This window comes from Aplysia californica, unplaced genomic scaffold (assembly GCF_000002075.1).
Source record: "Aplysia californica isolate F4 #8 unplaced genomic scaffold, AplCal3.0 scaffold00225, whole genome shotgun sequence".
Taxonomy (NCBI): domain Eukaryota; kingdom Metazoa; phylum Mollusca; class Gastropoda; order Aplysiida; family Aplysiidae; genus Aplysia; species Aplysia californica.
In genome coordinates this window covers 761,889-783,098 of record NW_004797495.1, presented here as the reverse complement: position 1 = coordinate 783,098, position 21,210 = coordinate 761,889, and the positions used below count along the sequence as shown (strand labels likewise).

The window sequence follows — 21,210 nt, the reverse complement described above, 5'->3', positions numbered from 1 at the left end:
CTGCACAAGGATCATGATAAGATTGTTAAGGGGGGGGGGGCTACACCTGAAGGCTATCTCGCTTATTATTGGACTGAATCTTACCAAATTCCACACATATAACAATCATAGTAAGGAGTCTTGAAAACCGCAATCAAATTTGAGAAAAAAGTTTCGTTTCCATGGATACGGTGGCCATATTGGATTTTGTTGACATATTATACGTAATGAATACCGCACAACCTGCTCATGGAAATTGATTGGGGTTTTTTTGCATACATGTTAACAAACAATAGATCAAAAAATTTGTCTGTTGTTGTTTTTTTTCCTAAACGAATTTTAAAGAATTTAAGGATTTTTTTTTCTGATGTACCATTCAAGTTTGCAAAAAATCCGTGAAAAATAACACTCAAGACACCACCACACCACCAACAAAAAATTATTCCGAATATAAAAAATTCAACAGACTATTTTTTTAATTACATCTCTTTTTTTCAGTGAAAATTCCATGAAAATTGGAAGAAAAATGGTGGAGTTATTCAAAAAAGTATAGAGAAAAGTCGCGTTTTGAGAAAACGGCCTGTAAAGAAAAATGAAATATTGACTTTATGAGGAAATGGTGGTGATAAACATGCCCGGTATGGGAAAAAATGCTGTTTTGGGGGTTCTTATGCGGTGAAATAATTGTAGGAGAGGCTGAGGAACCTAAAAATGCCTACAACTCAAATTCCATAATTTTGAGCTGAATCGGGGCTTTGGGGGTGTAGTCCCCACCCCACCCCCCCTCCCTTAAATGATTTGCTGTCTTTATAGGTGTGTGTTTATATTACGTACCCAAAGTGCTTCATATCATATTATGTTCAATACACGCTGATCATTTTATATTTACATTTGAAGATAATGAATTCCCGAAGGAAGGTTAAATTCACTCGCTGGTTTAATTGTAGCACTTCTATAATAACAATACAATACGAAAGGCTAATTGAATGTTATAAGAGACATTGGGCTAGGGAGTTTTGTTTTCCGACCTCTCTGCGCTATGCAAATGTTTAAGTGAGTACTGGGTAAGCTATGCGCAATTTGGGGGTCGAGGGGGTGGCGGGTTGCTGCTGAATCGTCATTCTAACGGCTAAAAAGGGCGAAATGGTATAGTAGCGTTTAACGCCTACAATAATCTCTGACTGGAAGGCAAAATTAAACATTGTGGAGTTCAAAGTGAAACTCTGCGTTCAAGTAAATTAAGAAAGTATCTGTATTGAAATGAAGAAAAAAATTATGGTCAGCCGACAGAAACATGTATACTAGGCGTGTACGTGTACAGAGCTGCTGTCCGGAGAACAATTGTTTCAAGTGTGTTTCACAAGCACGGTCGACGCATTCCCAACAAGAGCTGTTAAAGTACTTTTAAAAAGGTACTTAGGTACAAATGTAAGTACAATCTAAAATATGTACTTTAGTACAGTAAAAGTACTTTCCTATAAAATTGACTTGAGTAAAAGTACTTTTTAAAAAGTACTTATGAGTACATTTTGATTACTTTCTGCTAATATGCTAAAACACTTCAGTGCTAATGCAAAATATCATATTGAATAACATATCCAGTATATTTGACAAATTAGGCCATTAATTACTAAAAATGTAAACAGTATACAAAGCATTTGAATATACGCACTGAACGTAGGTGGAAACGGTCCGTAAAATTGAAAAAACAAACAAACAAACAAACAGACGCAACTGGTGAATGCGTAATATTATGAATAGAACTTGTTTGAGCAAGACAATATGATCAAATGTAAGTCAGTCCAAGAGGTCGGAAAGTTGGAAAAGTATCCAAATTGGAAAATGTAGAGACAAAGTTGCTCTTAAGAAAACATAAAATTAATTGATGAAAACGGCCAGCAAAGAAATGGAAAAGTGCATTGAATTCTTCATTAACAAATTCTCAAGGAATCATGGTAGCCTTAAGCGTAAACCAAAAAATTTAGAAAATTTTTTTTTTTAAATTTAGGTAGCCTAAAAAATTGTTAGATAAACATTGAGAACTTAGTTTCAGTTTCAGTTGATTATAATAGTGGTAAGACAAATTTTGGTCACACTGTGTAGTCCACAGTGCCCACGGCAAACCAAAATACATGTACATGTAGTTTCCTAGGGTCTAGTAAGAGTAATGTAACCGAAGATTATCTACTACAGTAGTCTCCGCCTAAGATCCCAGTAATCGGGAGCAAGGGAAGTACGGGATCTTAGCCGACGAAGCCAAGGAAGAATCTACAGTGACCCATGAACTGACGTGACCCCTGGTGGGTTTATGACATATGATGGCGAGCAAGGAGTGTTCAACCTTTTAGCCTTCCATCTCTGAGTCTGATTGAGTCCCTCCGCCTTTGTCGTTTCTGCACTATTAGGTAGTGACCACACCAATTAAAATTCAGGTTGTCTCGCAAATTCGGGAAAAGAGAAAAACTGTCTTCAATGGTCAGGGAAGAGTTCACAGTTCGATGTGATCCTACCAGGACTGAACTTGTAGGCCCAACCCACCCAGCGAGTGATGTAAGTTTAGGTGGCGAGCTCAGATGCGAGGGCTATGTTTGGGGAAAAGAAACACATCGGTCAGTTCACATCTCGGTGTGATCCCGTCAGGGGCAAACATTGTACCGTTTCATGGAGTTTTACAACGCTTGTGATCGCATTCACGAGAGTGGCTGATCTTTGACCCGATGATCCGTTCTTTGATCTCAACTTTTAACTCTTGGTCGATCGGCTGTACCCGTACGGGTGTTGGTTTCGTAAATTATGATCAGAAATGCCGGCACTTACACTTTCATCAAGGTTATGTTACCCTCTATACACATATTGTGAGCCCTAAGCGGTGTAGATGATCAGGGTGGTAGGCCTACGTGTAGAGTGTAGGTGTGAAATCTCACCAGTGCCTGTGAAAGTGCTCGAGTGGCGCTCCAGCCTGAGGACTTTCCTAGATACTGGATAGATAGCCAGAGACCAGAGGTGTGAAATTTGACCAACACTTTGATACTGATCGTGCAGTCAGCCGACTAAAAAGTTCCTCAGACTCAGATCGTTGTTTAACGAGAGGGGTGGCATTGGTTGACTGATTGTGCTGATTACAATGATGGCCGTGGGCAAGACGCTCAGATAGTGTGTCCCCGTGGTTTATGCACCCCGCATAATTTAGCATAATTTGATCATTTTAAGCATAATTTATATTCTGATTATTTTCCTTTATCATCCTTTTTTAAGATTAACATAATCGCATAATTTCACATTTTTTGGGCTATCAGTTTGCATAATTTCAAAATTTTTCTTGCTTACAACGACGGGGACAGGATAGCGGGTGAAGCTAAGGGTAGAAGCAAGAAGAAGTTCAATCGTTTCTACTCTTAATAGGTAAAGTAGTGGTTCAGTGAGATGCAAGCAGTGGTGGCAATAGATAAGTAAAGTAGGTCTAGGATTGGCGCATGCCGTTATCTGAGACGCTATGATAGTGATAGCACTAATTAGAGGTGTGAAGTTTTTTTGTTTTTTTTTAACCGTTGCTTGATGCTTGCCATGCATACCTGGCCGGGCAAGTGACCTTTATCCAACTGTCTGGGCTTCTGGAACCCTCCCTCTTCCCCCCCCCCCCCCTTAACCCCAAATGACTATTCCAAGTCACGTCACAGGCGAATTTTTTTCCCCGGTCCTCTTGCGATTCTGTCTTAGACAGGTTCTACAGTGATACAACACCGGCGTCTGTGGTCTGTCGTGTAACAGTTATAATTTAAGGCGCTTAATATACATTTGATAAAATATAAGTAATTGTTGATAAAATACAAGTAATTGTTGTTGTACCTGAGTTTGATTCCCGAGTGGTAATAAAATTTTATCGAGTATCTCGGTCTTTCTGTTGGAATGTTGTATCCTTCTCATTTCTCATCCCAACTGAAAGGCAGAATCGAAACCTCCTCGTTATTAATTATGTTAATTGAGACGTAAAATCACATGTAAATAAAAAATTTAAAACAAAACAAAAAGAATATAGACTAATGACAAAATCAAAATGTGTGTGCCGGGAAAAAAGGGTGGTGGAATACAGTGTTATCTTGCCCGTTTGTGAAACGTTTATTCCACGTAACAAATGAAGAAAAACAGACGAGGTGTGAAAAAATTATATACAATATATAATTTTTTTAAATTATATATATATTCATATATATATATATATATATATATATATATATATATGTATATATACATATATATATATATATATATAATATATATAATTTAGTGACTCCATAATTAAAATTATTGCAAGTGCCGTAAAACTCTTTACTAAACTAACATAATTAAAATTAATGGTGCTAGACAAAAGCAGCAATGAACTTACATGTGTGAAAAAGCATAGATCTACAATTTTAACTTCTTACAACTTACAGAGGTTATAAATAGATTTGGGTTATCTTTCGTTAATGTTATAAATTGTTTGAATAAAGCGAGATGCAGTGACAAGTGTTGGAGAAATAGCAAGATATAATACAGACATAACAACAGGAAAGGGAGGGGGGGGGGAGAAAAAAGAAAGTGTTAAAGACAGTAGGGTTGACTCTCCTGCATGCCTGCAGGCCTTGGCTTCCTCCTATCTGCAAGCTATACTTTTTACCTTAGAACTGCAGTCACTCCAGGTTCAATCAAATCAACTAGAGGGACCACATAGCATAGTTAAAACTGTTCTTTATTAAGTGGGAACAAGTTCTATGGAATTGCTAAATCATAGTTGGCTCTACTATAATATTACAAAAACACATAGATATATAGGCCTATATATGTAGGCTACATAATATCATCGTCATCCGGTGCCTTGCCGACTGGCGTGGGCGATCATGGACCTCCACTTCACTCTGTCTTGCGTTGCAGGGATGGTGTCTGTCAGTCTTGCTGTTCCTAGCAATGTTGTCATCTTGTCAAGTATCTTTTCCTTCTGTCAGCCTCTGCATCTCTTTCCATCAAACCTGCCTGTTGTTACAATTCTCCCCAATGCTTCTTTCCACATGTATGTATACAAAACTATACATGTATGTTTATTATATATTTTAAAACTATTTCACTCACACACACAGAGATACACATACAATGTTATAGTAATAGGTGTACCAAATAATATTTTAAATCATGTACCACCTCTGGTGTAGTCAGCATATCATATTGGCGTTTCCCCGTGGCCTGCAGAAGCCAGTTTAGCCAGGAGTAATTGATTTTAGTGTAACAAAAATTGTTGTCGAGTATCGATCTCTGTCTTATCTGTTGGGATGTTGTATTTGTATCTTTCTCAGCCCGAGTTGGCCCTGACTTACTTCTGTGTGTAGAAGCAGATTGCCTCCTAAATCTTAAATGAATGATCGACATGTGTCAATAGGGGCGTAAAACGTCTCTATGACAGAATTTTTCAAATATAGTTTTATACTAATATAATACACATAAGCTCTATAAGATATGTAGGCTATGTATTTAAAAAATCAGAGAGAGAGAGAGAGAGAGAGAGAGAGAGAGAGAGAGAGAGAGAGAGAGAGAGAGAGATCGCAACAGAACCAAAGCATGATTATCATTTTCAGTTTTTATTAGAAAAATGAATAAAGTATATTTATATACATATATATACATGACAGTATATAATGATGTATTTCACAGTAAATTACAATGTAAGGATGATGCATAATACCATGCAACAGCTAGTGAGCAATTGATCAAAACCACCAGACAAATAGACAAGAACCAAGACATTTTTACATCATATTATATGTACATGACATAGATTACACTACGTGGTGACAGAAATTATAGCAACACTTTGTCTAATACGATCTGCTTCAGTGATATCCATGTCTTTTGAAGAGTACAGTCACAATACAACAACTCAATAACACAACAATGAAGGTGCAGTCAAAACCATCAGGCAGACAGACAAACACATAATATAATAGATATGAACCTACATGGTACAGATATGCACAGAACACATTGTCACATAAACCTTAGCATCATGACTTCAAGTAATCATTGGAATGTACACATGCATTTTTTTGTCTTTCATAGATGACATTGTGATACAAATGTATGTAAACATGATACATTTTATACACAGAATACACAGCACTGAGTGTGCAATCTTTTTAATGTGACGGACAGTTTGTTCTATAATTTTAATGCAAACTTAAACTAGTTATTAACGACATCAGCAACTATTTTTATGGATGCAGTTGTCTGTGAATAGTCTGTTCATATTTTATGCAAACTCAGTCATTAATGACATAAGCAGCTATTTATGGATGCAGTTGTCTGCAAATAGTCTGTTCAAATTTTTGTGCAAACTTAGTCAGAAGTGACATCAGCAACTATTTTTGGATGCAGTTGTCTGTGAACAGTCTGTTCATATTTTATGCAAACTCGGTCATAAGTGACATTAGCAACTATTTATGGATGCAGTGGTCTGCTATGAACAGTCTGTTCATATTTTATGCAAACTCAGTCATTAGTGATATCAGCAACTATTAATGGATGCAGTTGTCTGATACTCAAAACTTATTAGTCAGAGCATTTTTACATGAACTTGCATGGACCATATTTTATATACACTTGTATACTGATAATCTCTCTGTTTAAAAAAAAAAAAAATCTCATTGCCCCTAGCACCTAATTCCACAACATTTAAGTTTCTCAGCAACAAACAATAAATAGATTGTTTTCCTGGAAACAGATCAACAGTTACAGTTCAAAAAAAAATTAGCTTCTCCTTTCATTTGCCTTGCTTCTTGTATTAAAAGCAGGGGCTCGTTGGTCCACTACGTTGGATAATGAGTTGTTTCTCTTCCCTTCAACAGACTTTCTTGGCCTGAGTCTTCTTGCATAAGTATACCTGTTCTTTCCTGACACAGCGGCAGCCTGACGAGTTTCTCTTTTTCTCTTTTCCCTTTCTTCTCTTGCCTTTTTCCTCTTTTCGGCCTTCAGAGCATTTTGGTAATCCAGAAAAACACGATACCAGCCTCCTCTAAAACATGTACCATTGTCCAGCTTCTCCTGAAAATTTGTCTTCACATGCTGTATCAACTGGGAGTAGATTTCATCCTCAGTCAGAACAGGCAGATTCATTACTTTGAACCAACCAGAGAAAGAAACCCAGTCATTACCATCAAGTTGATTCGCCATTTCTTTTAATGTTTTCATTATGTCCTCAGTAGGGAGACCGAAGTTGTCATCAAAATGCTGAATGAGTTCCTTGTGATCCATGCCAGTTGATTGAGTCAAATCAAGAAGCTGTACCTAGACAAACAAAGATAAAAACAAAACACTGGTTGTTAATTTTGAACCTTGGTAGAGTTTTAAAGATATTTTCTAAGCTCTCAATATTTTACTTTTATTCTTTGGGACAATCTCCGCAACACCAAAGACATCAGTCAGATTTATCAAAGTTTAAAATTATAGAGAGGTTAACATGAGATCATGTGAAAAAATCAGGAATGGTAAGTCTTAAATTTCAGTTAAGCAAGGCTTGAACTCAGAACACATACTTGTTAGTGAACTTTAACTCTAGCTCCAGTCAAGTAGGCCTACTGATCCACGGACAATCACATCAAGAGACTGCTGGTCTGGATACCTTCCACCACCATTCCCATTTCTACATAATAATAATAATAATAATAACAATAATATATAAGGCTAAGGGGATCTGCACAAATTCTAGAGGTACAATTTATTATAAACTATAATCTCGACATAGAATGAGTTTTTACCGGAGTCATATTTTCCCAAAGAACTTTGATACAATTATATGACTCCATATAAATAGCCTACTGCACATGCATGCACTAATCTATATATATATTATATCCTAAAATAAGACTTTCATTTAGTTTTGCGCTAAAAAGGCATTAATTAAATTGCTGTTAGTATCCATTTCATAATACACACTGCACATACCTAAGGTACACTAGCATGAAGAATAAAAAAAAGTAAGTTTTGCGTTTACTGAGAACCTTACAGGTAAAAGAAAAGAAGTAACAGATATAATATACTGTTTTTTGTGTTACCTGAAAGGCAAGAGCTTTGCGAAACGGCACTGTTGCCATTATTGTCAACTCAAAGCGTTCCTGTTGTTCAGTTGATTCAATGCCCAGGATGTAGTTACTGGAGACAAGCGAGTCTGTCCACACTCTCCACTGTTCATGTGAATAGATCTCGGACACATGATGCCACCTGAAATGATACCCCAAAAAATATTTGAAATGTAGGCCTACTACATTTTTTTATTGAGAGCACAGCTGTCCTTTGCTCTCATCATACCGGTAATATGTTTTTGTACAAAAGTCAGTGAATTCACCATCGAAGCACTGCAGGTCCACCAAGGTAACAGAAATCACAATTCTGCATTCTAAAATTGCCTAGAGATGTATAAAACCTGAAATAAGTTTTTAGTCTTCTTTGAAGGGCCCAATCAACTGGATGTTTCAATTGCTAAAAATACAACACTGGTATAGTAAAAAACCCATTTTAAGATTATCTGGGGGCACAAATTAAAATCTAACAAAACAACTAGCATTCATGGAACAAGGTATTGATGACATGATTATACTGCAGTAAATTTTTTTCTCCAAAATTTAAAAAAAAAGTCCAAAGGAATTTCAAAAGAATCTGGACCCAAATTAGAGCGAACAAAAATACAAGCAGAAAGGTTATGGAACCAAGGTAAAATTGAGAAAAAAGATAGGTGCTAATAGTAATAGAGTTCATGCAAGCTATTAATTATAATAAAATAAAAATTTGTAAGAGTAACAGGTTGTATCTAGGCTCATCTTGATGAGATCATGATCATGAACACATTTCAATATTTGTAGAGAGGCAATGGTACCATGACTCACTTGTATACTTTAGAAAAGCTCAACAGCATCAGCAAACTTGACAGACCAGAAGCATCCATTTGCCTCCTGGATCCAGAATCCTCTATAAATGCCTTTATCTTTCCTTCAATAGCACCTTGGAGATCTGGATATGTGTCCAGCGCCCACAGGAAGAGTCTGTACAGTGCAAAGAAACCCTGACAGTAAGTCTCAGCTCTGTTGCCGCAGAACTCAAGTAAAGTTGTAGTCAAGAGGTTAGGTAAGGTCTTGAGAACAATTTCTGTGATTGGAGTTTCTTTCCCATTTGGTAAAGACATCAGTGGCAGCGTTGAGAGCTGTTGCATTGTCTTCTCAAACTCGTCCTGGAAACAAATAAAACACAACTCAAATACTATGGAAATAAAAGGCAAATGGGACATAAAACAAAATTTTGAACACAAAAGTTAAAAATTTTATTTGGTAGGATATGTTGGCTATAGCACATTTGGAACTTGTGTGAAAAGAAAAAAATCTGAGTATTAATAATAACAATATTTAAATGTGTGTGTATCATAGCGTGTGTAGGTGTGTGTAATGACTGAGAGTGAAATTAGAGAAAGGGAGAGAGAGAGAGAGAGAGCGAGAGAGAGAGAGAGAGAGAGAGAGAGAGAGAGAGAGAGAGAGCAGCTGCATGTTGAAAAATGTCTTTTTTTCCCTATAGCAATAGTAAAATTAATTTAATTTCTTCTACTGATTCCAATTGTTTTATTATGAACATTAACTTCACAGTGCTGAGCCCTCAGGAAAAATTAATCTGAAAGTGGATACTCATATCTTGGTATCCTTAAATTTTCTACAAATTGTATGCACAATTCGTAGTCATCTAGAAAAGTGCATTAATTAGTTTAAATTTCTCCACCTCAACACAAGTAGTGTGTATACGATTGGTGAAATAAAAAAATAATACATTGTACATTTATAATGACATAAAAGCATACACAGGAGATCATACATATTATGATGATGTACCTTGATATGAGCACCATGTGAAGGCTGCATGTGAAGAGGTAAGAATACACAGAGGAGCTCCTTCCAGACGCTGTGCACCTCACCCACAGAATTCTGCATGGCATAAAATGAACGAGCTGAAAGAAATTCACAAGGGGTCTTCAAATTAGTCACGGCATCTTTGTCTTGATTGAAATATAGACCAAATCCAAAGAGATCATCAGAACATGATGGCTCCTGAAAGAAGTTCAATTCCTCTTTGGATATGTAGTCAACGATTTGTGGACAGTCTGATGAGTTGTCTGACATTTCAACATCCATGTCAAGACAGGAATCATCTCTCCTGAGCTGTAGTAAATCATCCTTGACCAAGCAAGTATCATCATCCATTATATCAATGTCCTTGCCTGATTCACATGCAGGAATATCCTGCAATAAAGGCGGCTGGATTCCAATTTCCTCGACTTTAGCAGGGCCATCACAGTCTTCCATTTCCGTCTCTTTGACATGATCATCACCACATTCTACAGGTCTTTCATGACACGACTCTTCTTCCCAGAAACCAGGAAATGGGCTCTCAAAAGTGTGACCACAATCCTCACATTTGAAACATTGGGCTATCTTCAAGTTATGTGCATATACCCCACAATTGAAAGTGAAAGCACGGGTTTCGAGTAGAAAAGACACCACATTCATCAGCATAGTTTGCACAGTATAACTGGGAGACCAACCCATTCCTTTTGTACGTTTCCAGTCAGTGTGAATATCTGTATAGTCATTGAACATGGCCAAACAAATCTGAGTGCCTTTTTTCCCTGGCCTTGATGCTCCTTGGTTGTAGCTATACCCAACAGGCATGAACTCCGCGTTTGGAGCTGTGTAAGGGTAATTGTCAGGAAAGAACAAGATCATATGAAGGATGATATCATCTTGGCGAATATTACAATGCCACTCGAACATGTTATCTTCCAGCGGAGTGGCAGCGACATTGGGAACTGGGTTTTTCTGTAACTCTTTCAGATCAAACATAAGTCTTTTAAGAGCATCTCGCTGGTGGATTGCAGTCTGAATTTCAGCCATTCTGCCACACGTGGACTAAATTCCGTCTACAATTTCACACAGCAAAATGAAAAGAGAAGAGGAATGACTCTTCTGGACAGTTCGAAAAAAATCACAGATTAAGATATCCCCAACTCGTACCACAGTGAGCACTGCTACACTAACCCTGTTGAATCTCTGAAAATGTCTACTTTCTGCTGACTGTTGATAAACGAAAGTCACTTTATAAACAAGCGGATTTTACTTCGCGGAAAACAATTTAGTTTCCGATACTATTATTGAAATGTCTGGAAATACCCGGGTTAGATACTAAAAATAGATATTTCCGCGAAGCATTAAATAATTTATTGTTGGTGGCTGTTGGCCATTGTAATTTTAAAAAGTATATTATGAGATAGAACAATAATACTTGCCGTGTCATTCATCTATTTTTTCATTTGTATAACGGAAAAAATAATTTGAAATATATACACATAAGGCCCATTTTTGGGGGTCTAAACAAAGAAACTTGTTCCGAAGCACAGCCGCTCGCGGATTTCTCCAGCTCAGTTTTTTTTTTTTTTTACAAAGCAAAACTGTTAGTCAGACTGTTTATTTTTTCTAGAGCCTAGAGTAATTGAATGATATGGAAGAGATAAAAAGCCCGAATAGTAATCAACAAAAGTCTATAAATGGAGGTCTTAAAAAATGTCTTCAAGAATTTCAATGTCCATGCTAGGACCGGTCAATACAAGCTGCTTATCTATAGAACAGCTCTCCTCGGCTGATCCACTCATAGGAATCTGTCTTCGCGGAAAAATAGATTCGGAGAAAAAAGAACTCATTTTCTAAAAATATTACATTGTTGTTGTCGCTCCGCGAAGCGTTCTTGATCAATAAAACCGAGTTAAATCTAGGCCTACAGGAAGAAAGGACACGCGCCATAGTTTTATGCTCACCCTAACAGATTATAAAAGCGGTGTGGGTTTGTTTCTGTATCAAAATTGTATTGCCAGTCGTAAGCGATAGAGGCCAACACAAGTTTTGCACTTGTCTATGCATGTTTATTAGAAGAAGTTTGTGCGTCTACGGTACGACTTTGGTTTTATATTTTTATGCACTCAACAGACTTTCACGTCCAAGTTGATCATTATTTTAGAATTTAATTTTCACTAGGCTTCCAAGCAGCACAGAATATAGACTCTAGCTTTCTAATTGATTTTTAGTACGGACGATTGTTTGTTTCATCATGCAAGATTGACGAAACAGCACTTCAATTGCAGCCAGCCTTTTTTTTCGTCCTCTCAAACGTTTTTATGTCTGCATTCTAGTTTGGTCAGTAATTTGCATAAATATATAATGTGTCTTATAACTGTTTTGTTCTTTTTTTGTTGATCATATTAAATCTCTCATCATGTCATTAATCGAATAGGTCTTATACTGTAAGCTCAAATTATGATATTCATAATAGCCTGCATTATATAACATGTACCTGTAACCCCCCACCTCTCTGTCTCTCTTCTCTGTCTCTCCTCTCTCTCTCTCTCTCTCTCTCTCTCTCTCTCTCTCTCTCTCTCTCTCTCCCTCCCCCCCTCTCTCTCTCTCAGCTTATTGTGCTAAATTTATATTAGTGATATTATATATCATGCTGGAAGATAGGAAAGATATGGTATGGATAACCTGGGTTCAAATCTCCTGTGGGGCATTCTTGAACTTTTGTTTCGAAGTTAGGGAGTTTTTAATGTTCTTCAGCTTCGTGGCTTGGTCAGGTCCTTGAGCAGAATTTTTATAATTTTAGAGGTCTGACCCTGTGATACCCTTATTATCTAAGTATTCTAAGGGAGCATTGAATTTTACAGTGTATTTGTTTTGTTTTTAACGCTGTTGTTCACAACATTGACAGTCTAGCATCATATATATTAAGTGAATCCTCATGTAAATCATCACAGATGATGGAATATTTAAGTCGATTTTGTCTAATTTGTCAAATTTGGGTTCGGTGATCTGCCCTGTGGGTGAGGTAGCTCTGGTGTGGTTTTCTCCTTAAAATATTTCCTATCAAGAATATATCTATCGTCCATCTCTCAAAACAATTACTAGGAAGAACCCCACTCATTCAGTATTTTAAAAGCAATACTTACTGAGATAATTTTCATCTTCAATCCTTGAAACACCACTGGGTTCTTTAAAAATTTGTTTCACTTTACTAACAACATGATAATTAGTTATTGTTTTTCTAAATTTTGTTTCATAATGACTTTTTCAGGTTGATGAGATAGTCACAAGAGAACTGCTGACGTAATCTCACTACAGTGAGTAACCTTCACCGAGAGATCACATCTTTAAAGAAACACTTTTCAACTGAACGTCTAACACTCAAGTGTTGTGGATCACCACATTTTGTCACAGCTATGGCAGCCAAGAATAAAAAGGCCATACAAAGGCTTATGTTTGATCAGGAGGAACTAAGGAAAGCTCCTGTAGCAAACGTCTCGGCAGCCCCCCTTGATGAGAATATGTTTGAATGGCACTGCAATATTCGTCAAGATGACATCATCTTCCACTTGATTTTATTTTTCCCTCAGAATTACCCGTACAGTTCTCCTAGTGCAGAGTTTGTTCCTGTGGGTTTTAATTATTCAAGTGGAGCAACGAAACCAGGAAAAAAAGGGACAAAAATCTGTTTGAATATTTTCTCTGATTTTGCGGACATTCACACTGAGTGGAAAGGCCAGAAAGGGTTAGGATGGTCCCCAGGCTACACAGTGCAGATGGTGCTAATGAATGTGGTAGCTTTCCTGGCTGAGACCCAAGACAATGGATCTTCGAGTCATTCATTCAAGCAAAATCTTAAATTGTCAAAAGAGTTCAAGTGTGAAGATTGTGGACACACTTATAGAACCCCACAGCCTTCATTAGATGATGAAACTGATAGTGGTGAGAGCAAAAAAGGAAAAGGAAAAGGTGCTAAGGGTAAAAAGGAAGGAGCTGCAACAGCCAAAGCTCAGCTAGCTGGAAAAGCTCAGGTGGCTGAGAAGGCATTTGATGCTGGGCCTGAAATAATTGACTACATTTCCAAAGAAAAGTTCAAGATAAAAAAGCCTTCAGGTGTGGATGATCTATTTGGCTATGGCCTTGCTGTGTCTGGGACCAATTGGCGTCCAGTCCTGACTTCTCCATGTGAGTTTATCACAGGCAGTTCCTTCTTTGGAATGAAAAAGGCAGTAAAAGTGGTTCACAGTGTCATGAAAGAAGAGCTGAAACTGTTCCTTCCATTGTATATTCATCCTATTCATGGTGCTGAAATCAAAGATGAATTTGAGAAAACTCTAAAAGAAGTTGCCGTGATCATGCCAAAACATGACCCCAATACTACACCTATCACAGACCTGGTGTTGAAGACTATCCCCAACCTGATGAGTGCGACAGTAGTGGAGTTCTCCAAAGGCACTCAACATACAAGTGACAACAGCCTTAATGGCTACTTCGCACTTCACCGGCTTCTGCTCTGGGCAGCTGACACATATCCTGAATTGCAGGATGCTATAGAGACCAAAGGTATGGAGCTTTTATTTATTTTAATCTTCAGACTATTCTTGTATTTCATAGACACATTGGCAGCACAAATTAGTTAATAGTGTAATTTTTTAACGATGGAACTATATATATTTGTTCCCTTTCAGCAGTTTTACTTTGAAGTTGAGTTTGAAAGGAGAATGTAAACAGAAAAACATCTTCCTTATAAGTAAAAAGTCCATTACAAAGAAAAAACCTAAATGATGCTTAATGATTGTCAGAGTCATGATGTGCAATTTTTATTTTTGTAATTTACCATTCTGTACAATGTATTTTATAATATACTTCTTCTAAATCATATATTTTACTCATAGCAAATTATTCACCATAGCTCAGTCTGGTCTCCTTCAGCACAATATTTTCATGAGGATTTCTCTATTTTTTAAAATTTGAAACTTAATTTGTGTACTGTATTTCATTGCATTTTGTAATGTCTCTTGTCTACACAGATTGTCACTCTTTATTTTACCGTAGGCCTACTGTTAACGACTATGTATGTTATGTTCATGGAACAGACTTGACCTTGAATCAATTGTTACTAAACTATTACTGTTCATATTGACTTTCTTTTCTTGGCTTTTGTCTGTAAATTGTACATTTTCAGCAAGGCAAAGAATTTAAGAGTGCTGATTTGAAATTAGTCAAACTTGCTCAAACGACCGCATGTCCAAGACAATCACCTATTCAAACGCCCACTTCCCATATGCCCCCTTGCGTCTTGTATATATTATTATGATGAAACTGTCCAAGAATTAATTAATTGGGCTTTTTTTCCTGTTCATTAATATTTTCTTTTCTTTTTTTATTATTATAGTGCAAGAGTATGTGGAAGATGAGAGGAACAGGACCAAGAGTAAAGTTCCATACATTGCTGAATGGCTCATGCTGGTGGCTGCTTCAAAGAAATACCGGTAAGATATCTTGTGGATCAACTAATGTCTTCAAATAATTTCATTTTGGACTGTGTTTGTTAACTTTTGTAAAGCAGTAAGTCGATTTTTTATGAAAGAATGTTTCTGCATGATGTGTGTCACAGTGTGTATGTGTCTGTGCTTGCTATTATTTGAGTGTGTACTTGTGTATGTGTGTGTGTGTGTGTTTGTGTGTGCACTCGTGTGTGTGCGTGTGGGTGTTTGTATGAGAGAAAGAGAGAGAGAAAGGGACTGGGGGAGGCTGAGCATATGTTGTATTTAAACTTTGAAAAAAGTTATGTAGGTGTTTTTAGATCATTTAGGAGGTGGCCCTCTCACCCTACTTGTAAAGGCCAACCTGGGCTGAGAGGGATACAACATTCCAATTCCAGCAGAGATCAGAGACTGAGATACTTGATAAAAAATCTCCCCACTTGGAAATTGAACTCAGGTCTCCAGCCTGCAACAGGGAAGTGCTTAACCACTACACCATAAACGCTGATGAAAATAGTTTGTTTTGATGCATTTGGGTATTATGATACAATGAGGTATAGGTTATAAAGCTGCAACCCTCCTAGTGTTGATGGCAGATGAAATCGGTTGTAAGTTTCATTCTGCGGTGTCGCTGCTGATTTAATCTAACCATAATTTGAGTTGCTATTTTAGTTCGCTTATCATGTTGTTTTTTTTACACCGAACATTTCAGCTCCTTCACAAATGAGCTCTCATTCCATATTTACATTCTATTTTCTGAAAATCTATAGATGTATGGTATTTACTTGCTTGGTTTGCCCGTTCTCAAGCATTTTGAATTTTCTTTTCTAACACAATATTGTGACGTCATATAATTTCCCCTGACACCACAGGATATTTCTTAGCAGCACTAATTGAAGAGTTGTATCCAATCCTTCTTCATGCTCATCTCAAGAGCCACTCTAATTTTTCCTCTTTTGTGAACTCATTTTTGTATTCTTTGTTTTTTGTTTTAGTAAGAGTTTTACGGCGCTCGCAACTGCATAAGGTCATATGAGCACGCTTTTTTTTTCTCCTAGGGTTTTTGTTTTGTTTTGTTTTTAATTGTGCCTTGCTTTGTTTTGAATTCTCTGCTTTCTGTACTGTCAGGTGGCAAGATGTGGCAGATGCCTATCTCAGTGAATCATGGAGACGCAACGTTATCTGGTATGTGAAAGCAGATGCAAAACTTGGCTTCCTGGATACGCCTCAAGACTACCGTATCCGGCGAACACTAGAGGAAACTGATATCGCTCGAAAGCATCTGGCATTTCAAGTCCGCTTTTTGGACATTGCCATGCCTGCCAAAATGTCTCGGGATGAGGTGATCAAACGCTATGACAACAATTTTGGTTTCCCAACGAAAGAGATGGTGGATGAGCTCAAAGATGCATTTGTCAAGATCAACAATGAAATGAAGACATATCAAGACTGGTTCAAGATCCTTAAACTGCCTGTTCTTACTGATAAACAAGTGTTTGATGTTCTGGTTGAGGCAGTGAAGTTCTCTATTGTAAGGCCAGGTTATTTCTGGAGCTCTGCCAAGACAGGGGGTGGATGGGCCCAAGTGTTTGAGAAGTATGCAGATATGAGAAGAGAATCGTTTGAGAAGTACAAGAAAGAGAAGGAAGAAAGGGAAAAGGCAGCCAAAAAAGAGGATGGAGGAGCAGAGGGGGATAAGGAGGAAGAGAGTAGTGAAGGAAAAGGTGCTAGTGGAAAGGGAAGAAGAGGAGGAGGCAGGGGTGCTGCACGGGGAGGGAGGGGAACAGCAAGGGGGGGCAGAGGAGCTTCAGCAAGAGGGGGGAAGGGAGCTGGGAGGGGACGTAAACGAAAAAGCAGCAGCAGTGATGACGAGGACTGGGGTGGGTCAAAGAAAAGACGATAATTTGGTCCATGATGTGCCATTTTGAGTTTTATCTTCATGCTCATGAATAATTTATGTGTTTTGTGTTTCCTTTTTAGGGATTGTGTAGCATTAAGTTGATCACGGCTTTAATGAAAACAATTATTTATTAAGTCTACCCTGTTCTTATTTTTTTAAAATCATTGTTTGACTTTATTGTCATATTGTCAATCTATTGTTTTATATATTTTGTGTACAATTAAGTGTATGATGCCATATATATATATTGAATAGTTTATTTTTACGTGGGGACGGGGCAGTTTAGCCCTCAGCTGTGATGTGGAGATACTCATTTTTCATAATAGTTAAGAGGAGGAGACAGTTTTCTGTGTCCAAAGTCAAAGCTATGAATCGATTTTATGGTAATGATGTATTTTATGTTTAACCCTATCCATACTTCGTGTTTTATTATCGTATCCATACGACGTGGGGAACTCTGTGGAACCACTTTCCAAAGAGGAAATTTACTCGTTAATCCGATCTCTATGCTTTTCATAGCAGTCTGTCAAAATGATTTTTTTAGAAATATTGAAAGTTTCAAAGAGATCTTCATACCAGAAGTTTTCTAAAATGTGAAGAATACAACCCCGGGGGTACAAAATGACCCCAGGGGGTACGGATAGGGTTAAAATGAAATTATCCAGTTTGCTGTGATGTGTAAAAATCCTTTTCTAATTTGCCATGTATTCATTTTCTATGATTAGTCTTGTGCTGTGTTCAGCTGTTTCTTCTATGAATAGTATCTCTCTCTGTATATATACAACCATTTTAACAAGATATATTTTTAAAAAATCGGCCCAACAACTAACATTTTTAAAAATAATTTTGGTGTCCTGCTTTGATGCCAATATTTGTAAGTTATACTGTCCTTAGCATTTTTGCTTTATGTTTGCAAAATTTTGTGTTCTAATTCTACTAATGGGGTCTCATAGATGAGGAGGTGAATTAAAGGTTTGTTTTAGATTTTTATACCAAACGGCTCCAATCTGAACTTCTTGGAATTGGCCAGAGGACTATAGTTTTTCTTTTGAAGTCTTGGTAATTTTTCTCTTCGTCAAGACTACTTCACATTTTTGTTGCCTCTACTGGATATGAACTCTTATTTATCCTGCTTGACCTACTTGAACTCATAGGATTTGTTTTATCTAAAGAATGTGTAATATATCGTCGGTGTTACAAGCAATCCACTTAGATCTTAGTCTGTTTAAGTACTATTTACTCCGGAGGCCAAAAAATATATTTTAAAAAATTGTTCCTTTCAGGAATCTTGAAAAGCAAGAAAATATTGACCATAGCATTACACTGCATTTTGATGTTGAAAGGTGCATCTTTGCGATAGAGATTTGGGAGGGTGTAAAAATAAAAAATTCTCAATATTTGGACTTAAGTGGAATACTTGTGCCAGCGACGATATGCAGAAAATATTACGCAAAAAGATTAATCGAGTTAATTTTTTGGTATAACAATCTTCCTTGACCCAAAGTTCATATTTGCTTTTTTAATTTCTGATTTCAATGTTTATGCTTAATGCTTGTCATGTAATGACCTTGAGATCATTGAGGGTACATAATATGTTTAATTTTAATGCATTAGGGAAACCTGTCATTGCCCATTAGTGTTATATTAACCACAATGCTTCTCAATACATTATTGGAAACCAATTTAGAAATGACATGGTAAAATTTGGCAGCTCTTAATATCTTGAAACGTACGAATTAAGGAAACCCTCGAGATAAAATTGGCAATTTCCATAAATAAATGAACGGTTCATCTTGAAGATTATATGTACCGTATATTAAGATATATTATGCATGGATATTAAATATAATACATGTGTATGCATGTTTTCAGTAATCTATTATTGTAAAAAATGTACATGATGGTGTGTGATTAGCTAACTTGACCAGAGCAAAATGAATTTGTGCCTGTGATCATGTAGTTTTTTAAATAATAAAAATGTTTCATTTGACCACGCCTATTGCCCTCAACTGCTTTATGTTCACTGTGTCCAGTGTCAGCCATCTTGTCTATGTGCTGTTGAAAGTTACCTGTGTGTTATCTTCATCACTATGCATGTCATTGAACTTAAAGTTAAAGATAACCTGAGCTGGAAGTGGACTGAAGTGGACAGGTCAAACCACACATCCTCCTCTTGAGAGCTGAAAGTGCCCCCTACGGTTAATCTTCAAAGTGTCATAGTAATAATTCTAATGTCATAGAATTGTTCATTCAATGGAAGTGGAAATGACTGGTGCCTGTGGTGTAGTTGTAAGACTCTTTACTGTTGCATGTAGATGACATGAGTTCGATTCCTGAGTGGCAACGATATTTTATCAAGTAGGCTTCCTTCCTGTCTGGCACAGACAGGATCGAAATAGTCCGTCATTGAAATTGAAATTATCTAAATTGTGTCGATGAGGCGTAGGGCATTTAAAATCATAGATTAAATTTGTGTTTTAACTAAGGAGGGGGGGGGGGGGTGCCTGTGAAAATACGACACAGAGGGATCCAGATTTGGTCTTAAAATTATATTTTTGCTTGTGATTGTTGGTATCACCTTCCTCTAACCATTGCTTGCAAAGTGCTGAGACACTCACTGTCTGACCGCCTCGCTAAGCGTGTTATCTTCTGTATGATACATGGTGTAGGCCTCTATAGACATAAATATAATCTCATACAGTTACAGGCCGGCAGGCACGCCTCTTGCTTGATGTGCATTGTTTCCAAATGTTGTGGAGATGTCCGTGGGTGGTTTGAGGGTCGTGCCACTTGTAGGTTCTTAGTCTACTTTTTTATCCTCCCTTTTTTGTTTCTGTCTGCATTGCTTTCCCTGCACAATGTGACCGTTATATAGTAGGCTAACAATTTCAACAATTCTTAAACATTTGTTGAGTTTGATTTTAAAAAAAGTAGATCTTGTACTCGGTGAGTTAGAAAAAAGAGCACCTTCTTACGATTACGATTCTGATAATTATGTGCAAGGAAATAAAATACATGTACATGTATGAGAATGATAGACAAACAAAATTAACAGACAGTAATAGACACAATCTATAAGTAGCGCCCTGATATTCCCAATAGTCGCCAAGGAAGCGGTCATGGACATTACGTAAGAGTCAAGACGGTGGAAAAGGACATGAAACATTTGAGTTACTGTGCTGCAAGTGCAAGGCGTTTGTGGAACCCAAAAGAGAATAATAATTGTTTCAATACCGTGCATAATATATACATCATGTATAATATGAAAGACTCTGAGCTTAAAGTGCGGGTGCTCAAAGGACCCCGGGCCAGTGGTTGATACGTCTAACATACGTCTGTTCTTTTCCTCCTGTTTCTGTCTGTCTTGCTTCAAATCTTCCCTGCACACTATTTGACCGTCACTGTGTTGATGTGTTTATTCTTTTTACTAAAACTCAAATAAAGAACTAAAAGCAAACGAGCGACCTCTCACAAACAAGGAGAACGTGAAACAGTTCGACCAGATACAGAAAAGAGGCATGAGCGGCGTGGAATCGTTCATTTTTGAAGAAGCGGTCCCTGGGGACCCAGAAGAATTTTGAAGAAAGTGTGTGTGTATGGAGGGCAAGAGGCTTGAGAAGTAAAAATATATTCTTATAATAACCTGCTAGGTTAGATACATGGCGTTCGAGAGAACTCATGCTTTCAGACGGTGTTGTCAGTAAGACGAAACCCCGATAAATGTACACATGCAATGTTTTGTTGGAAGTGTTAATCATAATGAAGTTAGGCCGTAAACTCCAACGCATTATATGAAAGCATCATGCAAATATATTCCAGTCTTTTACTTTAACATTCTTTCATCTTTCCATTATATCTAGATCTATATCATAATATATGCTCAGTTTAAGTTTAAGCCAAATTTACACTGTGAACATAGCTGTTGTTAGACCCCCTCCCC

At 37.2% G+C, this 21,210-nt stretch overlaps 2 protein-coding genes across 4 annotated transcripts; one reads left to right on the top strand and one right to left on the bottom strand.

The window, feature by feature from the left end:
• Positions 1-5,572: 5,572 nt before the first annotated feature.
• On the bottom strand, positions 5,573-11,670 carry LOC101857575. Its single transcript, XM_005099786.3, has 4 exons — positions 9,873-11,670; positions 8,886-9,226; positions 8,058-8,223; positions 5,573-7,290 (listed from the first exon to the last, which is right to left on the bottom strand). Exons 1-4 carry the CDS (start codon positions 10,929-10,931, stop codon positions 6,754-6,756), a joined length of 2,103 nt encoding a protein of 700 aa, XP_005099843.1. The 5' UTR covers positions 10,932-11,670; the 3' UTR covers positions 5,573-6,753.
• Positions 11,671-11,790: 120 nt separating this feature from the next.
• On the top strand, positions 11,791-17,745 carry LOC101857027. Of its 3 annotated transcripts, none has more exons than XM_013083338.2 (4): positions 11,791-11,868; positions 13,156-14,447; positions 15,280-15,376; positions 16,499-17,745. In XM_013083338.2, the coding sequence occupies exons 2-4, from the start codon at positions 13,301-13,303 to the stop codon at positions 17,271-17,273; spliced, it is 2,019 nt and encodes a 672-aa protein (XP_012938792.1). In that variant the 5' UTR covers positions 11,791-11,868; positions 13,156-13,300; the 3' UTR covers positions 17,274-17,745. The 3 variants fall into 3 exon arrangements, with proteins under 3 accessions (XP_012938792.1, XP_005099841.1, XP_005099840.1); XM_005099784.3 differs by having other exon boundaries at positions 11,820-11,980; XM_005099783.3 differs by having other exon boundaries at positions 11,820-12,224.
• The last annotated feature ends 3,465 nt before the right edge of the window (positions 17,746-21,210 follow it).

What these genes read in the sequence shown, in the direction of transcription:
- LOC101857575 (XM_005099786.3), bottom strand. Translation starts at nt 10,931, where the DNA reads ATGGCTGAAATTCAGACTGCAATCCACCAGCGAGATGCTCTTAAAAGA. An exon ending in CACATGGTGCTCATATCAAG is followed by an intron (nt 9,227 to 9,872) that starts GTACATCATCAT and finishes ATTTGTTTCCAG; the next exon opens with GACGAGTTTGAGAAGACAAT. An exon ending in AGCTTTTCTAAAGTATACAA is followed by an intron (nt 8,224 to 8,885) that starts GTGAGTCATGGT and finishes GTATCATTTCAG; the next exon opens with GTGGCATCATGTGTCCGAGA.
- LOC101857027 (XM_013083338.2), top strand. Translation starts at nt 13,301, where the DNA reads ATGGCAGCCAAGAATAAAAAGGCCATACAAAGGCTTATGTTTGATCAG. An exon ending in GGATGCTATAGAGACCAAAG is followed by an intron (nt 14,448 to 15,279) that starts GTATGGAGCTTT and finishes TTATTATTATAG; the next exon opens with TGCAAGAGTATGTGGAAGAT. An exon ending in GCTGCTTCAAAGAAATACCG is followed by an intron (nt 15,377 to 16,498) that starts GTAAGATATCTT and finishes CTGTACTGTCAG; the next exon opens with GTGGCAAGATGTGGCAGATG.